This window comes from Jaculus jaculus, chromosome 13 (genome assembly GCF_020740685.1).
Source record: "Jaculus jaculus isolate mJacJac1 chromosome 13, mJacJac1.mat.Y.cur, whole genome shotgun sequence".
In the NCBI taxonomy this organism is placed as follows: Eukaryota; Metazoa; Chordata; class Mammalia; order Rodentia; family Dipodidae; genus Jaculus; species Jaculus jaculus.
In genome coordinates, this window is record NC_059114.1 from 19,033,662 (window position 1) to 19,049,145 (window position 15,484).

At 49.4% G+C, this 15,484-nt stretch overlaps 1 protein-coding gene across 3 annotated transcripts in view; it reads right to left on the reverse strand.

Annotated features, from left to right (window-relative positions):
- Window positions 1-456: 456 nt before the first annotated feature.
- Window positions 457-15,484, reverse strand: part of Rnft2 (ring finger protein, transmembrane 2) — a 78,115-nt gene continuing 63,087 nt past the window's right edge. For 2 of the 3 annotated variants that reach the window (XM_045133011.1, XM_004664152.2), the window contains exons 8-11: window positions 11,819-11,968; window positions 9,888-9,953; window positions 9,626-9,727; window positions 457-1,472 (exon numbers count right to left, since the gene is read on the reverse strand). In XM_045133011.1, the coding sequence (XP_044988946.1) occupies window positions 1,338-1,472; window positions 9,626-9,727; window positions 9,888-9,953; window positions 11,819-11,968 (453 nt within the window). In that variant the 3' untranslated portion in view covers window positions 457-1,337. Of the gene's footprint in view, window positions 1,473-9,625; window positions 9,728-9,887; window positions 9,954-10,424; window positions 11,039-11,818; window positions 11,969-15,484 lie in introns of those variants that run through there. The other variant, XM_045133012.1, reaches the window with a different exon arrangement.

The window sequence follows — 15,484 nt, forward strand, 5'->3', positions numbered from 1 at the left end:
TGGCTATTGCCAGCCTGGTGTGCTGAGGCTGACAATGAGAAAACAGTACAGGGAGAGAGCTAGGGCAGGCAAGATTCCAGAAGCTCCTGTGTGGTCACCTGGGCCATCTCATCCCATGTTTCCCATCAGTTCCCATGTGGCGAAGGAGCCCTGTCAGAGAGACTATATAGAAGGTAGCTTGCATCTGTGTTTTTCTCAGAATTCCAGAGTTCCCTGTGATCGCTTTTCAGGTGTTTGGTTAAAGACAGACTTTCCAAGATTCTGGAGAGGACGTTGTTTCTCTGAACTAACTGTCTCACTGGAGAGAGGGAGAAAATGAATGAATTACTCCTGTACACCATCTTTAGCTGTGAAGCCCAGGGGAGACAGCAATGTCCGGCAACAGTTGTACACAGGCCCGAGACGTGAAGGAGGACAGGAGCAGGAGAGAAAAAAATGAACAAGGGAGGCCAGTGGTATGCACAAATGGGCCAATGCTGGCCTTTCTTGGCATGAGTGGGTCTGAGCAGCCCAGGCGGGGAGCATTCTTGGGGGTCCAGGCTCTCCGTGGGCGTGGTCACTAGTCGGCCTCAGGAGCCACATGCACGGCTTGCACGCTCGGCGTTCGCCTCTGCTGGTCTGTACGGCTGGGCCAGGATGTCAAAACCAGCTCTGTGCCTGGAACAAGCCAGGTCTACCGGCCCTCATGCCTACAGCATCCGCGCCAAGCTGTGCAGGAGACTCTGTCCTTGCCAGCTGGGTGGCCCTGGGAAAACTGCCACACCAAACTCGGTGCCTCAGTCTCCTCACCTGTGAAGGGGATGGGGGTGAGGGTTTCTCCATCCAGGGCTGTTGTGGAGGTGACGAATCACCACGTGAGCAGGATGCTCCGTGAGTCCTGCTGCTTTAAGCTACTCTTTGCAGGGGTGGGGCTCAGCCTTTGCATTTTGAAGTTACTCCCCAATGGCGGTCACCTGCCAGCTTGGGCCAGGGAGGGGCAGCTGTGAACTCTAGGCTCCAGTCCAATTCGCAGCATTGAGTCTCAACAGCTGCAGTCTGGTTAAATAAGGGGGGGTGGGGAACTTCACCTACGACCATTCTTCACTGGGAGAGCTGGATCTCCCACGTGCAGGGAGGCCAAATCTGAGTTGTTCAAGTCCCCCTGTGGCAGGGAAGATGAGTATGCTATACCCTAGGACGAGACTGGAAGGCAATGCTGGGGAACCCCAGGGGCTCAGATGGTAGAGGGCAAGAGGAGGGAGACAGAAGTGTTGGAAGCTGTTGTCCAGGAAGCCTCAGAGCTGGAGCCAAGAACGCTGGGCTCCCCAGAGTCTGCCCGGATACCTTAGCACTGAGGCCTAGTACACCTGGAAGTGCGCCGACGTGGCTCCATCCTTCCAGCAGCGCAGCGTATCCACGGCAACCGAGCGGCAGAGCGGGCAGGTGCGCTCGCGGTCCAGCCATAGGCAGAGGCACTCTTCACAGAACACGTGCTGTGGGGACAGCAGCAGGAATGACCGTGACCCACAGGCAGTGAACAAACCAGACAACCCTTGACCTCCCGCAGCTTGCTTTGTACTAGAGGAGATGTTGGCAGCAAGGGCTCCAGTGCAAGAGCAGGGAAAAGGGCCAGACAGATGGCTCAGCAGTTAAGGCGCTTGCCTGCAAAGTCTAAAGAACCGGGTTCGGTTCCTCAATACCCATGAAAAGCCAGATGATGCACAGGGCGGTGCATGCATCTGGAGTTCGTTTGCAGTGGCTGGAGGTCCTGGCACTCTCTCTCAGTATCACTCTGCTTACAATTAAATAAATAAAATGGGCTGGAGAGATGGCTTAGCGGTTAAGCGCTTGCCTGTGAAGCCTAAGGACCCCGGTTCGAGGCTCGGTTCCCCAGGTCCCACGTTAGCCAGATGCACAAGGGGGCGCACACGTCTGGAGTTCGTTTGCAGAGGCTGGAAGCCCTGGCGCGCCCATTCTCTCTCTCTCCCTCTATCTGTCTTTCTCTCTGTGTCTGTCGCTCTCAAATAAATAAAAAATTTAAAAAAAATAAAATAAAATATTTTAAAAAAGAAAAAGCAGAGAAGAGGCCTGGGGAACCTTCATTGAGGTGGAAGCACGCTTTGCTGGAGGCTAAGGGTGAATCGTGAGGTACTATGGAGGAAGAGTTCTGACACACAAGATGGCAAGTTGCAAAAGCCTGGAGGAGAGTCTGTCTGTGTGCTGTAGGGATAGCAGGGAGAATGCGGCCAGACCTGGGGGGGGGGCGGGGGGCGGCGGCTTTTAATCCCAGCACTCAGGAGGCAGAAGTAGGAGGACCACTGTGAGTTTGAAGCCACCCGAGACTACATAGTGAATTCCAGGTCAACATGGGCCAAAGCGAGATCCTACCTCAAAAAAAAAAAAAAAAAAAAAAAAAAAGAGAGAGAGAGAGAGAGAGAGAGAAAGAAAGAAAGAAATAGAAAGGGAAACAGACCTAAAATCCACAAATCCCCTGCAAACACATCCCACTGGCTACCATAGCCATAGCCTTTTCTTGGCTATCTTGCTTCTGGAAAACTCCATGCTCAAAAGGAACCAGAGGGAGGGAAGCAAAGCCTGGCGCTGATGCATACCTGTAATCACAGCTCTTGGGAGGTTAAGGCAGGAAGATTGCAAGTTCAAGGCCAGCCTGGCAGCCTAGGCTACATATTGAGACAAGGTCTCAAACCAGAAACAAGCCGAAAATAATTCCTGGTGTTATTATAGAAGCAGTTTGACCTCACAGACCCCTTGAAAGAGACATGCAGGGTGCTCTGAGAACCTTGTTCTAGCCACATCTTTGTCAATGTCTGTCCTGCTGGCTAGCCTGTAACCTCCATGAGATGATGACAGTTATGACTGCCCCACACTGTTCAGCCCCAAGCCTGCAACAGTGTCAAAACACTCTTAACTAATATTGGCAAAACATGTGCCTTCATTTTATTTTACTTTGGTTTTTTTGAGGAATGGCCTCACTCTGGCTCGGGCTGGCCTTGAACTCACAGCGATCCTGCTACCTGTCTCCTGAGTGCTGGGATTAAAGGTGTGCACCACCACACCTGGCTAACATGTGCCTTTTTAACCCATCGATCCACAGCTGTGGACACTATCACATATGTCTGGGCTAAGAAACCTACACCCGGGACTGGAGAGATGGCTTAGTGGCTGAGGTACTTGCCTGTGAAGCCTAAGGATCCAGGTTTGATTTCCCCAGTGCCCACATAAGCCTGATGCACAAGGTGGCACAAGCATCTGGAGTTCATTTGCAGGGGCTGGAAGCCCTGGAGCTCCCATTTTCAATCTGCCTCTCTCTCTCTCTCTCTCTCTCTCTCTCAAATAAGTAAATTATAAAAAAAAAGAAACCTTGGGCTGGTGAGATGGCTTAGTGGTTAAGGTATATGCCTGTGAAGCCTAAGGACCCAGGTACGATTCTCCAGGTCCCAAATAAGGCAGATGCACATGGTGGCACATGCATCTGGAGTTTGTTTGCAGTGGCTAGAGGCCCTGGCGTGCCCATTCTCTCTCTCTCTCTCTCCCCCCTTCCTCTCTCTGTCTCTAATAAATAAATAAATAAATAAAAATAAAATCTAGCTGGGTGTGGTGGTTCACGCCTTTAATCCCAGCACTCAGGGGGCAGAGGTAGGAGGATTGCTGTGAGTTTGGGGCCACCCTGAGACTAAGTAGTGAATTTCAGGTCAGCCTGAACTAGAGTGAACCCCTACCTTGAAAAACCAAACAATAAATAAATAAGATCTTTAAAAAAAAAAGATTAAAAAAATAAAAACCTACACCCGTCCGTAACAAGGGTCACTCTAGGGTGACCAATGGCCCAGGGTTATGAAGTGAGCACTTCTGATGCTGGCATTGTTCCCCAAGTGCCCGGTGCAGAAGTGAATGGATGTTCTGGTGAGAAGTAGGCATGTGGCTTAGCTGCCTCTCATTCCGAGGAGGCCACGCATACAAGTTATGCTAGACAGAGCACAGCACATGCCCAAAGAGTCCCAGAAGTGCCCTAATCACTTAATGCAGCCTGTAACTCCACCCCAAGCAAGACGCAGAGGTTTGTGGAAATGGGCAAAGCCAGAGGTGACAGAAACTCTGAGCCTGAGACCCAGTTCTGCTATGAGGACCAAGGCCTTTGGGCAAGTGCCTTGCCGTTGTGAGCCTCCTCTGGTGAGTGGAACTTCTTCCTTCCCTCCAGGTTTTCTTTTATTAAAAAAAAAATATGAGCCGGGCGTGGTGGTGCATGCCTTTAATCCCAGCACTCGGGAGGCATAGGTAGGAGGACCACCGTGAGTTCGAGGGCAGCCTGAGATGACATAGCAAATTTCAGGTCGAGCTGGCCTAGAGCGAGACCCTACCTTGAAGAACCAAAATAATAGTAATAACAACAATATAATAATAATTTTATGTCTTCATTTGCATGAGTGAGAAAGAATTATGGGTGTGTCAGGGCTTCTTGCCACTGCAAAAGAACTCCAGATACATATGCCATTTTGTGTATTTGGCTCTACATGGGTACTGGAGAACTGAAGCCAGGCCACTAGGCTTTGCAAGCAAGCACCTTTAACCACTGAGCCATCTCCCCAGGCCCCTCCAGGTTTTCTAAGGATATAGATAGACATGGTCTCTAAATCATGTATGAGCAACTCTTAAGCACACAATTAATAGAGGTCCCTGTCCTCTTGCCTTTCTGTTGAATGTTTATTTCATAAAACACTCAAAAGCCCCAACTCACAATGATCAAGGATCAAAGTAGTTTGCTTTTGAAATGTACTCTTCTGCTACTAAGCCGGGCGTGGTGGCGCATGCCTTTAATCCCAGCACTCGGGAGGCAGAGGTAGGAGGATCGCCATGAGTTCAAGGCCACCCTGAGACTACAGAGTTAATTCCAGGTCAGCCTGGACCAGAGTGAGACCCTACCTCGAAAAACCAAACAAAACAAAACAAAACAAAACAAAAGATACTAAGTTTATGACTTTGTATCCACAATGCCCTTTCCCCAGTACCCTGAGCCTGGCGGGAGGCACCCCATAAGCACTTGCAGGGAGACTAACGGGACAAGCCTCTGAGCAGCGTGTGCCTGACAGGTTTCCACTGACAATCTGCTCAGGGTTGGCTGGGAACTGCAGGAGTGCGGGCTGAGGTTTCATCCGATGACTTGTTAAGGCACTTGAGATAGGATGTGGCTTTAGCCTGGTGGGTTCTTTATCCATCCACTCTTGTTTTTTTTTTTTTTTTTTTTTAAGGTAGGGTCTTATACTATCCCAGGTGACTTGAATAGCCTTGAACTCACAGCGATGCTCCTATCTCTGCCTCCTGCGTGCTGGGATTAAAGGCCTGCGCCACCACGCCCAGCTTCCACCCACTCTTCTTTTGTCCACACAATTCTTTTATCCATGTATCCATCCATACCTCCAAGTATATCATATATACTCATTCATTCATCTAATACACCTAGCCACTAGTCTGTTCATCCATTCACCCATCACCCATCCAAACATCTATCCCTATCTATACATCATCCTCATAGTTTTCATCCATCCATCCATTTCATTCATTCCCTCATGCACACATCCATGTACAGCCATCCTTCCATCATCCAGCCTACATGCATGCATGTATACATGCACACATAGATGTAACTATTATTCAACCCATCCATCATTCCATCCACCCCCCAGCCACCTACCTAATAGTGACTGAGCCAGGACTGTGGCTCTGCTGCTAAACAAGACAGACACAGTCTCCACTCTAAAGCTGCTCAGAGTTTGGCAGAGGGGTACAAACCTTACACAGCCGTTTACCCATTGGACTCCCTGGTAATAACTGGGTAAAGTGCTATGATGAAAAACCATGGCAATCTCTGAGATCGTGGTAGCTGGGATCAGGAGAAGAGGGGAGGACTTCTTGAAGTATGTCACTTGTCCATTCAACATACATGGAGGTCAGTAAGGCCTTACACTGGGCAAATTCCTCCCCATCCCCTGCCCAATTCCTCCCCTCCTGCCCTTGCAGGCCCAGCTCACAGTGGAGAGCGAGAGTGAGATGTGAGCTTGGTTTTGTAACATTTGGGGTAGTTGACCACTGTTTGGCTGTCACCCCTAGATCAATCTGGGACAAGGGTATCTTGTCCAGCCCCTCCCGAAAACTTCTAATCCACCTGTGGGAAGCTGTGATGGTCCCGGAGGATGGAAGAGACAAACAGACTGAGGCTTAGAGAGACTGCCAGGAAAGGAGAGAGACTTTCACCTTGCCATCGTGTTCAAACGGTCCCTGTGATGGAGAAGGAGATACAGATGGCCCTGCCTCTTATGGAGAGATGCTCAGCCACGCTCATAATTAGGGAAATGCAAATTAAATCTGAGCTGAGATAGCGTTTGTCACCTGTCAGATTGGCAGAGCTCACAAGAGGCTTGGTAACGCGGCGGCTCTGTGTTGGCAAGGGAGCGAGCAGGAGAGTGTGTCACGCTCCGCACGGGGACTGTAAGTGGACACTCTTCCTACAGTGGGCGATTTGGTGGGAGCTGTCACAACTGTGACCCTGCTGACTTGGTAGTCCCACAGATAGGGATTTACCCTCCCGAGAGCTTCATATGGGCGAGACAGACTGAATGCCTGCCTGGAAGTACTGACACACGCCGAACCCGGATCTTGGGCTGGGTCTGCTGTTCCACTTGATTAAATATATGTAATCAATGTCACGGGCTCAGGTGGGCGTGATGGGTTTCTGTTTCAGAATCTTTGTGACAGCCATATCTGCAATAATGAAAGAGTCTATAATGGCTTCTCAATTGAGGTTAAGCAAACTGTGGTCTAGCTTTACAGGGTCCACTCCACAGCTATAAAATAGAACAAGCAGTGATTTCTAGGAATGGCTAGTTAGAAAGACAGGAAGCGCAAAGCACCTTGGGTAGACTAGGCTTCAACTTTTTTTTTTTTTTTTTTTTTAGCTATATGGTCTTGGCCTGGGAGATGGCTCAGTTGGTCATTACCCCACATGTACAAGGACTGAGTTCAGATTCCCAGCACCCACGTAAAAGCTGGTTGTGGCAATACCTGCCTGTAATCCCATCACTGAGGATGTGGAGACCGGAGGACCCCTAGGGCTTGCTGGCTAGCTAGCCTAGCTGAGTCAGTGAGATCCAGGTTCGGGAAGAGACCCTGACTCAAAAATAAAGCGGAGATCAACTGGGGAAGACACAGACATCAACTTCTGCGTCCACACATTTGAATACAAGTTCACACACAAGCACACATCTATGCCACCCATATGCAAAGATATGATCATGTGTGTGTTTGTGTGCATATACAGGCACGTGTGCGTGAAACATATGCTTAAGTTCTACAAACGTCTTTGACAAGCTACCAAGGAAGCCAGTGACGGAGTGTGCGTGTGTGTGGACGTGGAGGACCAGACTCCTGAGACAAGAGTGGGTGGCCTGTAACTATTTTTTGCATATCCTGCAATATTAAAAAAAAAAAAAACCAGGCTGGAGAGATGGCTTAGTGGTTAAGCTCTTGCTTGTGAAGCCTAAGGACCCCGGTTCAAGGCTCAATTCCCCAGGACCCACGTTGAGCCAGATGCACAAAGGGGCGCATGCGTCTGGAGTTCATTTGCAGTGGCTGGAGGCCCTGGTGTGCCCATTCTCTCCTCTCTATCTGCCTCTTTCTCTCTCTCTGTCTGTTGCTCTCAAATAAATAAATAAATAAATTTTAAAAAACCTTTTATTTTGGAATAATTTTAGGCTAATAGAAAAATTACGAAGCAGCCAGGCATGGTGGCACACACCTTTAATCCCAGCACTTGGGAGGCAGAGGTAGAAGGATTTCTGTGTTTGAGAACACACTGAGACTATATAGTGAATTCCAGGTCAGCCTGAGCTAGAATGAGACCCTGCCTCGAAAAACCAAAAAAAAAAAAAAAAAAAAGAAAGAAAGAAAGAAAAAAAGAAAAATTATGAGTAGAACAGCAAATCCCTGGGTACCCTTTACCCAGGTTCACCTTTCTCTAACATGATGTTGGCAATACTACGGTAGACTTGTGAAGGTTAAAAGACACATGTTGGTGTGTTATTACTAACCAAACTCTAGACTTGATTCCAATTTCATCAAGTCGGTCTTTCTGTCTTTTCTTGGCCCAGGCTCTAACCAGGACATAGGCTGTATCTAATGTCACGTCTCATGTCTGAACTTGACACATGCAGATGGAATGACAGTTTTTTGTTTTTCTTTCTGAAACAGGGTCTCACTATGTAAGGAACCCTGGCAGGCCTGGAAGTAAGTGTAGCCCAGGCTGGCCTCAAATTTCAAGAGCTCCTCTTGCCTCTGCTTCCCCAGTGCTGGGGTTATGGGTGTGCTCCACCACACCCAGACACGTTGTCAATCTAAAAAGAAGTATCGTCAACATTCAGTTAAAAACAAAGTTCTCTAGAATCTCCAAACAGCAATAACATTTTTTTTTTTCCTTTTTGCTAATTCTAAAAGAGGACACCCCCCCCCAACCTCCTATCCCATCTTCTAAGGGTGTTAGTGAGGCCATCTGCCTTTCCATTTCTTCTGGAATCCAGGCTCTCATCGTTCCCAGCCCCAGTCCCCCGGGACGCGGTATGAATCTCTCTCACACAGCACTTCTCAGTGCGTGCCTTGCTTCATAGTTATTTATGTGTATTTCTGAATCTCCAAGGAGACCTAATCTTCCAGAAGAGGGGACAGGCTCTGTCTGCCCTCTGCCCCTCCTCCCCGGGTGTCTGACAGCATGCTCTGACCCAGTGTGCATTTGCTGAATTGACACCTGGACCCCCCCCCCCAGCCCCATGTCCGCAGGAGGAGGAGGGACCCATTAAGGAGTTAAAAGAAACCCACCGGCACTTACCACCATGGCTTGGTGACCTGCCACTAATAAGGGAAACAAATGGTCACAATAACTAGGCTGAAAATAATAAGAATAATGCTAGAGAGTCATATGGCTGAATAATTCAGATTTAGCTCCTCTCATAGATGATCTCATCTAATTGTAATAAGAGCTGTGTGAAGTAAGTGGTATTGCTATGCCCAGTTTATAAGTGGCACAGACAGACGGAGTGCAAGAATGCTGCTAGAAGCTGGGTGTGGGGCGGTAGATGCCCGTAATCCCAGTACTGGGAGCTGGAGAGATGGCTTAGCAGTTAAGGTGCTAGCCTGCAAAGCCTAAACTACGCAGGTTCGATTCCCTAGTGTCCATGTAAAGCCAGATGCACAAAGTGGCGCACGCGTCTGGAGTTCATTTGCAGCAGCCGGAGGCAATGGTGCACACATCCTCTCTGTCTCTCTTTTCTCGATCTCTCTGTGCTCTCAAATTAATTAACTAATATCTTTAAAAAAATAATGTGGCTGGGATCCACACCTATGGTATTCCCATACAAGTTCATACTGAAATGAACCTTTCTGCATTTTGCTAACAATGAGGCCGACGAACCTGAGGCTAGCCAGCTCGTAAGAGGCAGAGCTGACATTTGAACCTGGGTCTAGCTGCCTCCAGTCTCGGCTGGATTGTATCCAAAGACCCACATCAGAGCCCTGATGCCCGATCAGGGGAAAGGCTTTTTCCACTGGGGTGGCCTCCGTCTCCAAGGGGCCGCCCACTCACCTGGCACAGGAGAATCAGGGGATCGCGGAACTCGGCCTGGCAGATGGCACAGATATCGCCAGCTTCCGTGCACTGCTGCCCGGTGGCCCGGACGCCGTAATTCTGTTTGAAGAAAGGGGAGGTGAGAGAGACAAATACAGCTCCGGGCCCTTAGGGGGGTGGCGGGGGGGGGGGGGGGGGGAGGGAGACAAGCCCTAAGGGGCATTGTGAGACCTGTGGGGGCGGGGCAGCCGCTTCCGGTCCCCAGGACCCCCGGACTCACCTGGGAGGTGCAGAGGACCTTCAGCGCTTTCCTGACTCCGCCCACACGGCCGCAGATGTCAAATGACTGGAAACAGAACAGGATCGCAGCTAGCTCAGGTGTCTAAGGGTCTCTCACGAAACTTCTGCAGCAATTTTGTCTTTACTAACTGATGCCAACACCCTCAACTGCTAACCAGGTCTGAGAGCCAATGAATAGCAGCACACTGCTGCCCTTCCTGTCCAGGCCAAGGGCAGACATCGCTAGTCAATCACTGCAGTTCTTCCTCTGAGCCCAGCCAGCGCCAGCAGTAATGTCAGCCACTGCTAGCTGATCACAGTGATAACTCCCTACCCCCCCCCCCAAAAAAAGGACTCAGTGGATTGCCTGACTCATACTGTCCAGAGGAAGTGAAGAGAATGCCTGCACCCCTTCATTGTTCCAGAGAGGGAGAAAGGGCGGGAAGGAGGGAAACAAGGGAGAGAGACACAGAGAGAATTTACTTTTAATTAATTAATTTATTTTTCAAGTAGGGTTTCAAGCTAGCCCAGGCTGACCTGGGATTCACTATGTAGTCCCAGGGCTGGCCTCGAACTCATGGCGTCCCTCTGCCTCCTGAGTGCTGAGGTTAAAGGCGTGAGCCACCACGCCCGGTGAGAATTTACTTTTACGGGAACGATTTCTAAAGTGTTTTGGTACGGCATACTGCTTTGAGGGGCTGAGCACAGGTATTCTAAGAAGGATACTATTTTCACAAGAAGGCGGGTGGCCAGGTGGAGAGGAGCTCCGGAAGGCTGCCTGCCTGGGACTGAGGTTTGCTCTGGACTGTCTAAGGGGCCTTGGGTCAGTCAGTGTCCTCACCTGTAACATGGGTGGGCATGTGTGTGCTGAAAGGTGTGTGACGACTGTGGGCAGATAGGGTGGGGTGTGCTTCAGAGTCGGGACATTTGTGTAGATTCAACCAGGAGCAGCAGAGGTAAATGCTGCAATGTGGGGGAGCCTCAAAGACGTCACACTTTGTCATAGAAAGAAGCCACACACAAAAACCCAGGAAACGGTCCATTTGTAGGAATCCGTAGAGACGGAAAGCAGATTTGTGGAGGCCAGGGGCTGGGGCAGCAGCAGGAGGATGTGGAGATGGCTGCATCCGGGTAAGCTGGGCACAGGGTTTCCTTTGAAGGTGAAGAAGGAAATGTCCCGGAGCTCGAGAGAGGTGGCAGCTGCATGGCACTGCGACTCTGATAAGTGCCACCTGGCTGCACCCTTCAAGACACGCAGGTCTGATGACGCACACCCGTGGTCCCCACTACTTGCTCAGGAGGTTGAGACAAGATCAGGAGCTCAAGGCCGATTGCAAATCTTAGTGAGACCTTGTCTCAAAATTTAAAACAACAAGAACAACATAAAAGGAGGGCTGGAGATATGGCTTAGTGGTTAAAGCACTTGCTGGCATAGCCAAAGGACCCAGGTTCGATTCCCCAGAACCCACGTAAGCCAGATGCACAAGGTGGCGCATGCGTCTGCAGTAGTTTGTCTGCAGTGGCCGGAGGCCCTGTAGTGCTCCCCCCTCCTCTTCTGGCAAATAAATTAATACTTTTTTTTTTCTTTTGAAAAAGACACATATTTGTGATGGAGAGGTAATATGATAGAGAATGGAATTTCAAAGGGGAAAGTGTGGGGGGGGAGGGAATTAACATATTTTTTATAATAATGGAAAATGCTAATAAAAATTAAAAAGAAAAAAGAAAAAGACACATAGGTCAGTGGTAGAGTGCTTACCTAGCCTGGACAAAGCCCTAAGTTCAATACCCTTCTCCCCCCCCACCCCAGAAAAAGGAGGGTTAGTGGCTAATTTGAATGACTGGCTCCGGCTCCTCCAGCAGTCCCCCAGGCGTGGCTAGGGCAAGCAGCCTGCCTCAGGACCAGCTCCCAGGGCCAAGGGCTCGCCTCACCTTGCACAGACTGTAGAGGATGATCAGGACTCCTCCCAGGAAATAGCTGTTGGAGGAGTCATCCCCCATAATGTATTTGTACCACAGCTGGATGGGCACGAGTGATCGGAACAGCTGGCTCAGCTCCTCGATGACCAGATAGAACTTTCCCTGCAGTCAAACAAAGAGCATCAATTACTATCAGCGCGAAAGACCCAGAGGACGGAGCTGGGCCCCTGGGCTGGGCAGTAATGACATTCCAGGTCATAGGCAGGCCATTATTCAGTCGTAAAGCACTCAGGCTGGCTCTAATGGAGCCCAATATGGCCAGAAGACACGGCCCCTGCCCCAAGCCCTCACCCAAGGCCCACCCACCCTGAAGATCAAAAAGCACCAGGATAGACTGTCAGGGAGGGATAAATGTCACACTTTGGGCCCCAACTGGAAACTGCCTGAATGCCCACCAGTGGCAGAAGAGATAAGCAAATGCTGTCAGTGTTTACAGAACAGGGTACAACTTGTCTATAAATCAACAAATGGCTGATGCTTGCAAAAACGTGGATGAATCTCACAGGTATTATGTCAAACCAAAGATAAAGCAAAAAGCTGTGTACTATCTAATTCTGGTTGGCATGGGGTCTAAGAACAGGTAACAGTAGGTGAGGGGGATAGGAACCAGATGGGGTGGCTGCTCAGGGGGAGGAGTGAGCGAGCTGGACCATTAAAGGCATCAGGGGATTTGGGGAAATGATAGAAATGGTCTATCATGGGGCTGCAGAGATGACTTAGAGGTTAAGGTGCTTGCCTGTGAAGTCTAAGGACCCAGGTTCGATTCCCCAGTGCCCACATAAGCCAGATGCACAAGGTGCCCCATGTGTCTGGAGTTCATCTGCAGTGACTGGAGGTCCTGGCAGGCCCATTCTCTCTCTCTCTCTCCTTCTTCCTGTTTCCTTCCCTCCTTCCCTCCCTCCCTCTCAAATAAATAAATAAAATATTACAATAAGAAGTGTTCCATCATTGCCCTAATCATGCTTTCTTGGGTGTGTCCATTTGCCAAAACTCACAGAAATACTGCTCCAAATATGTGCCTTTTATCATATTTAAATCATATTGAGTAAATCAGATTAAAACAAACGCATATATACACCAACAACCCAACCCAGCCCCATGTAGCCACAGTCTGAAAAACATGAAGGGCCTTTGTGTCAGCAGTCCTTCTGAGATAACCGGGGAGACGTGTGGCTGTGCAAGGGGAAAGCTCACCGGGACACCCACTGTACCAACAAGAAAGGGTCAGATTGTATTAGAGGTCTGCAACACAAAGCCATACAGCCTTGAAAGACGGTCTGGAAAATCAGCAACGGAACAACACACCACGCTAATCACACACCCCGTTAACCAAGTGGTCAAGGTTAACATCCCAACACCATGAAGCGTCTGGTGTGAGGTACTGAGAAAGATTCAGTTCCACGTCTGTGGTACTCTAGCCTAGAACGCTTAGCCTCCGTGGGACTGACAGGAAACAGGCAAATACGAATGAAGATTGTCTGTACAGTAACAGCCCAGCACTGCTCAAAGCCACCTCTGGTCAAAGACAGACAGAGAGGCATTACCAGATGGGATGTGATGGTTTGACTCAGGGGTCCCCCCATAAGCTTAGGTGTTCCAAATGCTAGGTTCCCAGCTGATGGAGATTGGGGAATTAACGCCTTCTGGAGGAAGTGTGTTGTTGAGAGTGGGCTTTGGTCTGTTATAGGCAGCTCCCCCTTACCAGAGTTTGGTTTACTTTCTTGCTTCTGTTTTCCACCTGCTGCAGCAGAGGTGATGTCCGGTGTCTGCTCATGACATGCTTTCCCTGCCATCACGAAGCTTCCCTTCAAGACTGTCCACCAAAGTAAACCTTTTCTTCCCATCAGCAGCTTTTGTTTCCAGATTACACACACACACACACACACACACACACACACGATATGGAGGGGGAGTATGGATGTGCCAGGTCCTCCAGCCACTGCAAATGAACTCCAGATGCACGAGCCACTTTGTATACCTGGCTTCATGTGGGTACTGGGGAATAGATCCCAGGTTGTTAGGCTTTGCAGACAAGTGCCCGGCCTGCTGAGCCATCTCTCCAGCTCCAGTCCCAGCTTTTGGTACTGGGTTCATCCCACTATCATGAAGGCAACTACAACACAGAGTCTCTCCCTAGAGCCCAGAGCCATGGATTTGGCTAGTCTAGCTAGCCAGCTTGCCCAATGGATCCCCTGCTTCCGTCTCCCAAGTACTGGAGTAACAAACAGGCAGGCTGCCGCAGCCCGGCCCCCAGCATTTACATGGGTGCTGGGAATACAAATTCAAGTCTTCACACTTGTAGGGCAAGAGCCCAACCACCTAAGGGCATCACTTTGGAAAGAATCCCAAGCTCTTCCTACCTGTTGCAGTGAGAAATGGACTATCTCCATACAAAAAAGATGTGTTTCCATCAGAGAGATGGTATGTGGCAGGTGAAAACAAATTTTCAGCCATTACAAACGAACTCCACACGTGCGTGCATGTAACACATTCCACACTTTTGTGTCACTGTGAATCTGGCTATGTGGGACCTGTAGATTTTTTTTTTTTTTCGAGGTAGGGTCTCACTCTAGCCCAGGCTGACCTGGAATTCACTATGGAGTCTCAGGGTGGCCTTGAACTCACGAGCAATCCTCCTACCTCTGCCTCCTGAGGGCTGGGATTAAAGGTGTGCGCCACCACACCCATTTGGGACCTGTAGATTTAAACATGAGTTCTCAGGCTTCGCAGGAAGGTGCTTTAGCCACTAATCCATCTCTCCAGCCCTGAAAACAGATGCTCTTTCTTTTTTTCTTATTTTAGAGAGAGCAAGAGAGAGAGAATATTGGCATGCCAGGGCCTCAGCCACTACAATAGAACTCCAGACGCTTGCGCCACCTAGTGGGCACGTGTGGCCTTGTGCTTGCCTCAACCTTTGTGTGTCTGGCTTACGTGGGATCTGGAGAGTCGAACATAGGTTCTTAGGCTTTGCAGGCAAATGCCTTAACTGCTAAGCCATCTCTCCAGCCCCCAAAAGAGATTGTCTATCCATTCCTTTCTTGTCTATCTTTATGGCTTTATATCCATATATCTTTATACCCGGAGGTGCCTTCAAATGCCACCAAGTAAGGTCATCTAGTCATTTACTCATCTTTACCTTTGTAACTAGCTGTCTCTAGGTGGGAGTTGTGGCTTCCTGAAGGGCCTTTCTTTCCCGCCTGACTTTTACCACACAATCCCTTACCCCCATGGGGCAAGTGCTACTTTCCCTTTGGAACTTGTAGGAGTGGGAGGCAGGAGATGGCTCTCTTGTTTGCTTTAGTGGTTTGTGATCAGGTGGGTATTAGGTAATGGTATAAACAGCTCCATGGAAGGCAAGCATTGTTGGACCCCACCCTGACTGCAGGTCCCAGGCTCTGCAGAAAGCCGTGCTTTGAACTTCATTTTCCTGAATCTCCCAGTTTCTTAATTCAGTTTATTTTTTTTAAGAGAATATTTTGTTTATTTATTTGAGAGAGAGATAGAGGAAGAGGCAGAGAGAAAGAGAGAATGGGCATGCCAGGGCCTCCAGCCACTGCAAATGAACTCCACAGATGCATGCGCCTCCTTGTGCATCTGGCTTACATGGGTCCTGGGGAG